This window comes from Vombatus ursinus, unplaced genomic scaffold, assembly GCF_900497805.2.
Source record: "Vombatus ursinus unplaced genomic scaffold, bare-nosed wombat genome assembly UNPS02014832.1, whole genome shotgun sequence".
Classification (NCBI taxonomy): Eukaryota; Metazoa; Chordata; class Mammalia; order Diprotodontia; family Vombatidae; genus Vombatus; species Vombatus ursinus.
Window position 1 is genome coordinate 76,886,141 of NW_020954610.1, and position 10,601 is coordinate 76,896,741.

The following is a 10,601-nucleotide window of genomic DNA, read 5'->3' on the forward strand; positions in this document are numbered from 1 at the left end:
TAGAAGGCCAGAATAAGCTTAATTTAATAAAAAAAAAGAAGATAGGAATGAACATAAAGTCTTTACCACTTACACCTTTAAAAATTAACTGCATAGTACAGAATGGAGGTAATATAGCTAGGGAAGAGTTGATGTGAAAAGGATCTGGGGATATTAGTAGACTTCGAGCTCAATGTAAGTGTGATATGGCAGATTAAAAAAAAAACCCTAATATGATTTTAGGCTGCATTAGTAGAAATATGGTATCCAGAACAAAGAAGGTGAATGCCCTACTGTACTGCTGTCCTGAGCACATCTAGAATATACCTGGATGAATGAAAAGCATTTCAATTTCAGGAATGGATAAGCCAGAAAATGTCCAAGAGAAGAGGATCAGGATGGTGAAAGGACTTTAATCCATGCCACAGAAGGGACTGGTTAAAGGAATTGAGTATGTTTAACCAAAAATGGGAACGTTTAAGGAGTTGGTAACTGTCTTCGTATGTAAAGTGCTATCAAGTGGAAGAGTTGTTCTACCTCATTCCAGATGATAGCTCTAGGAAGGATTTTAACTAGACATAAGGGGGAAAAAAATATTAATAAATTGGTCCTGTCCAAAAGCAAAATGAACTTCCTGGCACGACTAATCAGGCAAGGTGTACTACATAGCTCCTGAGGTCGCTTCCCACTCAGAAATGCTAAAATTCTGTCAATACTGTAATATTCTCACTTGTAAAGTTCTATGACTGGTCAACAGAAGACAATATAAATTCTCTGTATGGTTCTAGCTAAAAAATACCCTCTAAACCAAGGATGGGGAATCTGAGGCCTCGAGGCCACACATGGCCCTCTAGATCCTTGAGTGTGGAGGATTTGTTCTGTTTAAAAACTATAATCAGTGGTACCAAAACTAAAGTGAACACCAGTGCTTCAATAGTTGTTTATAAGAATGGTATGGGAATTTGAAAGAAGAAAAAAATGGGTTCCAGTAGTTCCTTTCAGTTCATTTGTATTTTCATTTTTAGATATCATTGTCACTTCCCAATGCATTTCCCTTCCTTGGAACAAATAAATATAATCAAAAAAAGCAAATCAACACATTGGCCAGTTCTGAAAATACATGCCTCACACCATGACTATGGTCTACCATTTTTCTTCCAAGAGGCAAGAGGCATATTTCACCATCAGTCTTCAATTCCAGCAGTTTCTGAAACAATTTTGGGACCCACAAGCCCTCACAAAGCAAAACCCAAATTTATATTAATTTAACAAGGTGCATGCCATTTCACTCAACAATTCAAACAAGTAGTTATCTCTACTATTCACCAATAAATAAAAAAGTTGGTGTCTCCTTCCCCCCTATTAAAGTCCCTATGGGATGTGGAACAAAAGAAGAATGTAACTACTCAAAACACGTTAAAAAATATGTACCATAAACGAGTATTCTTTCAGTGGAAATGGAACAGTGATTATATAGATACACCCACACCCACCCCCACATATATAAAAACATATATTCATATATTGCCTGAATCTTAGGGCAAACAGAGAGTGGAAATAGATCATGACTTGAAATAACTACACCTTTTATAATACATGTAAAAGAGTAGAGATTTCTCATTAAATGAAGAATGAAAAACCATACAATTAAAATGATGCCACTAGAACCTGGAGAAAGAACTGGAGAAATTTTAGAAGAACTGGAAAAAAGGCTATGACAAGACGACATAAAATTCTCCCACAGTGACTCACTTCTCTTGCAACAGGATCCACTTCTATAAGCCCATATCCTGAGCCAATGAGCAGCGTCCCCTGATCAGTCCTGAGGGAAAAGCACTGAGGTTTCCCAAGAGTCTGAATATCCTTGAATTCCAAGGTCCGAAGTAACTTTAGGTTGCGCATGGTGAAGGAACAACTGTTGGTAAAAATAAACTTTCAAACTTAAGCAGCATCCAATCAAAAAACTAAAATGAAAAGCTTAAGTCACAATAAGTGTTTCACAGTTATTAGTAAATGGGCATCAGGAAAAAGGCTAAGAAAATAAAATCAGGCAACTACAATTCTTATTGCACAAATACATATTCACACGTGATCTCTCCCTCCCTCCCACCCCCAATCCCCCCCCATATTATATGGAGGCATATAGCAGACATTCAGGAACTAATATCTATTTCTAGCTCTGCCATTCAAAACAAGCAAATCTATGAATTTCGTATTTCTTGAGCACTGAAAGAAAAAATCCTGGATACTTCAAATATTGAAAACATGAAAACACCCAAAGCGTATTCTATCTTTGGATTACTATTATTTAAGTAAAAATAATTTAATATAATCATATATTATCAAATGAGTGATAAAAGACATGCTCTCATATAAAAGAAAATAAAATTGTATGACCTTGGGCAAGTCACTCAATTTCTCTAGAAAAGGAAGGAGTTGGACCTGATGGCTTCCAATATTAATTTCTAGGTAAAAACTATTATCCTAAATTCTCAAATGAGTACATGTACAAGTTAAGCTGAACAAGAAGCATTATAAAATTACTACTCTGAAAAATGTTCTAGGAGTTCAATAACCTCATAAAAAGTTACTTAAAATAATTAGATCCTCCTAGTAAGCATTTTTTTTTTCAATCCAATCCAATGAAAAAGTTTCAAAAGACTGCCCAGGAGATAGAAGCCTTTTGAACTGATAAAAACTGACTTTCATGACATCAAATTTAAAACTTAAAAAGATTAAATACAGCATATTTTTTTGTGCAGTTCACTTTAAGACTTTTAGTGAGACAGTAGTAGAAAGTTCTAATTTTATATCAGAAGTGAACAGCGAGCACTAGAATCCCAACAGTTTTAAGATTTCAAAACATTTTACCCCATTTGTTTTTGGGATACAAGCAAATGATTTACTTCTTAAATGTATCCAAAATCTAATCATGATCATTCCAAACTCCTCTTTCATCAAGCTTCCAACCTCATTCCCATTCCCCATATTTACTGCAGTTGACAGCTTCCTACCTCACTGAGGAAATTCAGAGCCATCTGACAGGAGCTCCTTCACAAACCCTTCCCTCACCCCCCCATGTTCTTAGCACTTCAAAGCATTACCAACCCCACAAAGAAGACTAATAATCTTTCTGACTGTACCCTTGGTCCTATCCCTCTTCCTGCTACCTTTAGAACATTTAATGGGTTTGTCTTCACTAGTTCCTTCTCAGACATTAGCTGTGTGACCTTGGATTAGACATCTGACTTCTATTTGCCTCGGTGTCCTCATCTATAAAATGGAGATGATAATAGCATCTACCTCCCAGGGTTGTTGTGACGATCCAATGAGACAATAATTGTAAAGTATTTAGCACAGTGCCTGGCACATAGTAGGCACTATATAAATGTTGGCTACTATCATCATCAGCCTACATACACTTTGGCCTCTCCAAGCCTTTAAAAAGTTTCTCTGACAATTTTACTTTAAACTAGAAAGCTTATCAATCTTCTACCCCTTTTACTGCCAAACTTAAAAACAAAAAAACCCCAAACACCATCTATACACATCCACTTCCTCACTACTTAGTTTTTCATTAAAGCCCTGCTATCTAACTCTTCCCCCTCCCCATCACTGCTTGCTCCATGGTCACAAACAGCCTATTAATGGCCTTTCTTTTGCCTCATCTACCCCTCTGTAACATTTCATACATGCCTTGCTCCTTCCAGAGCAGGGGTGGACATATCTGGCAGTTTGGTATAGTCTATGGACCTCTTCAGAATAATATTTTTAAATTTACTGTATATACAGGATTACAAAGAAAACCAGTTATATTGAACTTCATGGATCCTAGAGGTTAAGAACAACCCTTGTTCTAAAGGCTCTTATAGAGCACATCACAGAGATGTGGCTAAAGTGCTCCACCCAGAATCAGGAAGAGCTATGGTCAAACCCCACCTCTGATGGTGACTCATTGTGAGATCCCTGACAAATCAAGGGCTACAATCTATGGATGGATTTGGTTCACGTGGTAAATGGATGGTAACCATTCTTGTCCATTCTCATTGCCAGCAACCCTATTTCATTCAGATCCTTAACACCATTCACCAAAAATTTGTCTCGTCTCCTAAATGGACTCCAACCTCCAGTCTTCCCTCCGTCCCATCCATCTTACACAGCACTCTCAAATTAATCTCCCTAAATCACAATTCTGATCACTTATCCCCTCACTGAAAACCTCTAGTAGTTTCCTACTGCCTTTTTAAAAAAATTTTTTTTAGGCAATTAGGGTTAATAACTTGCCCAGGGCCACACAGCTAGTAAGTGTCAAGTGTTTGGCCTGAGGCTGGATTTGAATTCTGGTCCTCCTGACTTCAGGGCCATTGCTCTATCCACTGCACTACCTAGCTGCCCCTAAAGTCCAAATTCTTTAGGCTGTCATTTAAGACTTCCCCAGATCTGGCCCCAAACTACCTTTCTAATTAGAAAGGTGCATATTATGGTGGACAGTACTGGACCTGGTCATGTCCTGCCTTTGAAACTTACCAGCTACGTGAAGATAACAAAGTCACTTAACTTTAGCAACCTGCAGTTTCCTCATCTTTAAAATGAACGTAATATATGTGAGTACTTACCTCACAGAGTTGTGACATTCATATGAGATAATAAATGTGAAGCACTCCCTAAACTTTAAAGAGCTATAAGGAGGTCAGTTGTTATTATGAGGATCTCCTCAGATCACAGATTTAGAGATGGAAAGGACCTTAGAGGCTACCTAGTCCAACCCAAGGGGTGCTGGGGCCTCCATTTGAATTTCCAACACTACTAACTCCCTTGCTTGACTATTAATTGACATGATGACTCTTCTCACCCTCCCATGCAAAGAGGGGCAGAAGAATGGGATACTTTTTCATTCATTCACTCAACACATTTAATGTGACTAAAGCTTCCTAAATGTTTCTCTCCAGCTCCACCTTCCTTCCAGATCTCCTGGCACATGATAAATGCTTAACAAACAAATGCTTATTGACTGAGACTGACTTTTGGGGTGTGTAAGGAAACTAAAGTTTTGGAAGATTAAGTAACTCGTCCTAGGTCAAAGCGGGAGTAAGGGTCAGATATGGGATTTGACACAAGAGCCAGTACGCTCTTTCCACTATACCACACGTTGTCTCATTATTCCCCCTTCCTTACATTCCTTGGTTTCCTAACAATCTCCCTCCCCCTCCCCCTACTCATTCACTTCTCTTCTTTTGCCTTTCCACCAATTCTCCTAGTTCAAATGCTATCCATCCTTTAAGGTCTAGCCCAAATGTCATCTCCTCTATGAAGCCCTCCTTAATCAATAAACATTTGAGTGCCTACTATGTACTAAGCGCTCGGGATACAAAGAGGCAAATGACAGTCTCTGTCTTCAGGGAGCCTACAATCTAATGGGGGAGACAACATGCAAATAAATTGTATACAAAGCAAGCTATATACAAGATACATAGGAAACAACTAACAGAGGGAAGGCACTCGAATTAAAAGGAATTGGGGAAGGCTTCCCCGTAGAAGATGAGATTTTAGTTGAGACTTAAAGGATGCCAGGGAGGTCAGCACGTACACTAATCCATGGGCATACGCAATCTCTTCCTTCCCTGAGCTTCTACACTATCTTTTGTACCTCTCCTGTGCCCATTCCTCCTGGTATTAGTTATTTGTTTGAATGTCATCTCTCCTATAGAGGGTCAACTCCGTGAAGGCCGGGAGCCCATCTCCCTGACCACGCCTCACTCCCCGCAAATATTAAGGAGGAACGAAGGAATCAATGAAGGGAGTGGCCCCTTCTTCCGCCTCCCTCCCGGCTGTAGCTATCGAGTCAGAGTCGGCGGACAGTAAGGAGACAAAGTATCAATGCACAATTAATCCGGGACGCATACGTGGTGAAAACCCAAGGTGAACCCCCAGCGCCCCCGAGAAGCCCGAGCCCCTTCCTGCAGCGGGCACGCGCAAAGCCGCTCACGCGGGGGAGGGGTGGAGCGCGCATGCGCCCTAGGAGGGTGCCTCCGCGCCCTGCCCAGTCGTTCTTTCTCCGGCATGGATCCCAAATGGCCAGATTCCCCCCCACCCGAAATAACTGCGCATGCATTTACCTGCGGCTGCTCTCTCTCTAAAGCGAGTCCGGCAAGGTCCGAGCGTAGCCGTAGCCACGCGTACCCTTGTCTCGCCTCCGTGTGCACACTGTCCCCAACGCTACGACGCGCTCGCGCGAGCCGAGAACCTCGGATACGCAGGCGCCGGGGCTCGCGGCACCGACCTCCCTCCGGGCCGCGCGCGCTCTGGTTTCCGGCCGACAAGCACGCGCACCAGTTCTACGGTGTTTCTTGGGCCCTCGAGGGGCTTGCCGGGAGAGGCCGCTGGAGCCCGACGAAGTGGTGGGGAGTGGAGGTGACAAGGTTCGGTGAGCCAGCCCGGCTCCAGAGTGGCCACGGGGAAGTACACGTGACAACAACACAGCCTCGTGACCGCGGCCCAGACACGTGATGACTTCAAGGGAAAGGGCGGGAGCGCTGAAAGAAGGGCGTGCTTGGGCGGGAATGAGGTGTGAGCTGCGAGTGGGAGGAAGCCAGCTTGGTTCTCTCCACATCCTGACCCAGAATACCGAACTGCCGGCGCTGTCTGGCACGGAGGCTCCTTGGGATGGGGGCGGGGAGGACAGCCACAGGAAGTCCTGCCCAGGGGCCCCCCTCCTCTGGCCACCGAGGTACCTCCCAAACTTGTGCGGGTCCCGAAGTTTGCTGCAAGTCTCCCTCTCCCGCACCCCACATCCAGTCAGATGGCCAAGTTAAGGCTGAGTTTACATCCATTTCCTTCTCCAGTGTGTCTCTATTTTACAGATGAGGAACTGAGGCAAATAAGAGTTAAGTGACTTGTCCAGGGTCACACAGCTAGTACGTCCTGGATTTGAACTCATCTTCCTAACTCCAGGTCTGGTGCTCTATCCACGGCAGCACCTAGCTGCCCAACTCAACACTTAACAACTAATAATAATAATTATTATTATTAGCAGGCTATAATAATAGCCTCCAAGGTTTGTTGTGAGGACAAAATGATGACATTTGCAAAGAGACTATATAAATGCTAGTTATTATTATTATTGAAGTTCCTCTAAGGTGTGACTCCAACCTACTTTTCCAATCGTATCTCACATTACTCTTATGACCATTTCCTCCCTTTATTAATCGTGGGAGGAAGGCCTCCAGCTATTGAAATCCTTTCAGAGCCAGCTCAAATACTCCATTCCCTGGTACCCTACTTAAAAAGAATCTTTGCCATCTCTGGACTCTCTGAGCATTTTATATCTCTTTTTTGAACTTCTGAATGTTTTGTATCTCTTTTTTGCACTTATGAATGAATTAAAAGGTACTTATGCTAATTACCAGGGATATAAATAGAAAAGTGCAGACCACTCCCTGCCTTCAAGGAGTTCACTCACATTTTATTGGGAGAGACAACATATATCTGGAGGTTTCAACTGGGTGCAATTGCAAAGCAGTTTTCATTGACAAAAAACATAACAGTTTCTGATTTTGAACTATGTGCACCATAGTTGCTTCTCTGGATGAAAGCCATGGGGGCTAGGCTGAAAGCAGGGCTGATAGTGTGGGGTGTACTGGGTATACTGTTATTCCCAGAGTTCTTGAGCTCAGTGTCCTGGGCTTCTCCACTGAGGTCTGAGTGCCCATGGTAGTCCAGGCTTGTTGAATGTGGCTGGACCATGTTGCTACCTGTCCCTCCCTCATGGTACCTTGATGCTTCAATTAGGCTGCCTTGCCTGGCCTGGAGATGGCATTTGGTCAGTAATCAATGAGCATATTGACACCTCCACTAGGGTTGCTTCCTTGGATGATGGCTGCAGGGTCTGGGTTGCAAGGAGGAATGCTGGTGGTAGTGGTAGGGTGGTACTTATGCCCACTAGTGTCAATTGGTCAGCAGTTAGTGGACATGTCTTACCTTTCCTACTAAACAGTAATTTCCTTGAGTTAGTCAACTAATACTTAAGTGCCTGCTATGTGCCAGGCACTGTGCTTAGCGCTAGGTATACAAAGAAAAGCAAAGAACAAACAGTGCTGCTCTCTATATAAATTTATATAACTATATAAATAAAAATATATAATAAAATAATTTTATAGAACCATTTTATCTAAAATAAACTGGGAGTAGTTTCAGAGAGACTTCTTGGAGGGGCAGAGCCAAGGTAGCGGAGTAAAAGACTTCTTGCTGAAAGTGGGACTTTAGCCAAGACTTGAAGAAAGCTACAGGGTAGAATTGAGGAGGGAGAGCATTAGAGGCATGGGGAACCGCTCATGAAAAGCAATGGAGTCAGGAGATTGAACTTTGCTTGCAAGGAACAGCCAGGAGATCATTATCACTGGATCACACTATATGTGGAGGGGAGTAAGATGTAAGAAGACTGGGAAGGGGCAGAGGTGCGAGTGATGACTTTGAATGCCAAACACAAGATTTTATATTTGATCCTGGAGACTGAGGAACCACTGGAGTGTATTGAATGAGGGAGGGGGTGATGTGGTCAGACCTGCATTGTAGGGAGATTAATTTGACTTTTTTCCTGTAAAAAATTTCATTATTTATTTTAAATATTCTTTTCAAATTTTAAGTTCCAAATTCTATCCCTCCCCCACCCACTGAGAAGGCAAGCAATATGATATTAAATTATATATGTGAAGCCATACAAAACATTTCCATATTTTAAAAAAATAAGTGAGAAAATTATACTTCAGTTTGCACTCAGAGTTCATCAATTCCTTCTCCAGAGGTGGATAGTATTTTTTCAGCATGAGCTCTTTGGAATTGTCTTGTATCACTGTATTGATCAGAGTAGCCTAGCCTTTAACAGTTGATCATTATTATAACATTGCTATTACTGTGCACAATGATCTTCCAGTTCTTTTCATTTCGCTTTATATCAGTTCATATAAGTTCTGTGGTGCTGGAAGGAGTACCCCTTGCAAAGGAAATCCCAGATCACTTTTGAAGTGATGCCATACCATCAAGATGATATTGGCTGGCCAGGCCATTGAGTTTGGTACATTATAGCATAGATTTGGGACAGACTGCAAGTATACAGTGACCTGAGAGCAGAATTGAATGGAAGGAAGAGAGTGGACTAGATTGCATTTGGAAAATTATACAATGTTGAATTGTTTCCTGCAATAAAGCCTCATGTTTTCAATATACTCATTCTTCTGGTGATGCTCTATAGTTACTAATCTTGGAACATCCCAATCTGAGGAATCAAAGTTGCAAGTGACTGAAAGGACAAAGGTGAGATGTGGAGGGGAGAAGTAGTAGAACAGAAAGACCTCTGGATTTTCAGTCAGAGGACCTGAGTTCAAATCCTGGTTTTTCCATTTCCTACCTCTGAGCCATGGATAAGTCACTTCCCTTCCTTGAGCCTCAAATTTTTCATCTTTAGAATGAGGAAGTTGGATTGTATGGTTTTGGAAGTCCTTCTTAACTCTAGATCTGTGCTCCAACAGTATGTTATGACCTTTCTTGGGCTTCCATTTTTTCATCTGTCCTGGTACAAAGAAAACAGTTTTTTTTAAAAAATCTGTTCTTGTGACTTGGAGTATCTGCACTGGGTGCTATATATCCGTAGAGGCCACCATAAAACTGAGGCCTAGAGACATTAGGTTATTTGTCCAAGGTCACACAGAAAATTAAGTAGCAGAAGCTGGATTTGAACTCAGCTTCTCTGACTTTTCCAGACTCAGCTCTCTTTCTATTACATAATGCTGTCTCTCAGGAAGAGAGAGACAAATCAAAGAGAGACAGATAATATGCTAGATAGCAGAATTAGGCTCCAAAGAGAATATATCATGTTGGCCAAATGTAAAAAGATAGAATTTTAACAGCATTAATGTGAAGTCTTCAACTAGGTTTGATATGTAAAGACCTATAGAAATAACACAAGATGAAGAATTCACAACCAGATAGACATTCATTTGAAAAGCCTCAGGGGTTTAGTTGACTGTAAGTACAATGTGACTCAACAGTGTGACTGGGCAGCCAGGAAAGCTAATTTGATCTTAGGCTATAGCTGACATTTTCAAGTATGATGTTCAGGATGAAGAAAGTGTATTTTAGTTTATAAATAGTACTTTTGTAAATAGTATTTTGTAGCTACTATTTCATTCTATGCTGTCAAACCACAGGTACAACACTGAATTCAGTTTTGGGCACTATATTTTACAAAAGGCATTGACAACTTTGGAGCATACACAAAGTCCCAAGAGAGCACCATCAAATGTATCTAGCGTCAACAGTAAGACAAATTCAGACGGGAGTGAGGAGAGACAACAGTGACAGACTTTTGACCTTTGTACACAGTTCTTGGGACATTAGCTCACATGGAGGATAGAGGAAGAGGTCTTGGGATAATCTCTATCTTTGTCTACAGGGAGACCACAATTCTATTGCTTGGAGGCCACCTTCTAGGTGAGAAAGGTTGAGTTCTTATTCCAGGGAGAGTTGGTTTGGAATGTGTCAGTTATTTGGTGGGTTCCTATTTGCTAATTAATGATAAGCTTAGTTACTTCTTACCTGCTGAAGAGTACCTTTAATGTTAGCATACT

The 10,601-nt window shown here is 41.5% G+C and overlaps 1 protein-coding gene across 1 annotated transcript in view; it reads right to left on the reverse strand.

The window, feature by feature from the left end:
• The window catches only part of LOC114025756 (elongator complex protein 1-like), a 67,870-nt gene extending 61,624 nt beyond the window's left edge, over positions 1-6,246 (reverse strand). The window contains exons 1-2 of the mRNA XM_027839247.1: positions 6,096-6,246; positions 1,732-1,894 (exon numbers count right to left, since the gene is read on the reverse strand). Coding sequence (XP_027695048.1) covers positions 1,732-1,881 — 150 coding nt within the window. The 5' untranslated portion in view covers positions 1,882-1,894; positions 6,096-6,246. The remainder of the gene's footprint in view (positions 1-1,731; positions 1,895-6,095) is intronic.
• Between the last annotated feature and the right edge of the window lie 4,355 nt (positions 6,247-10,601).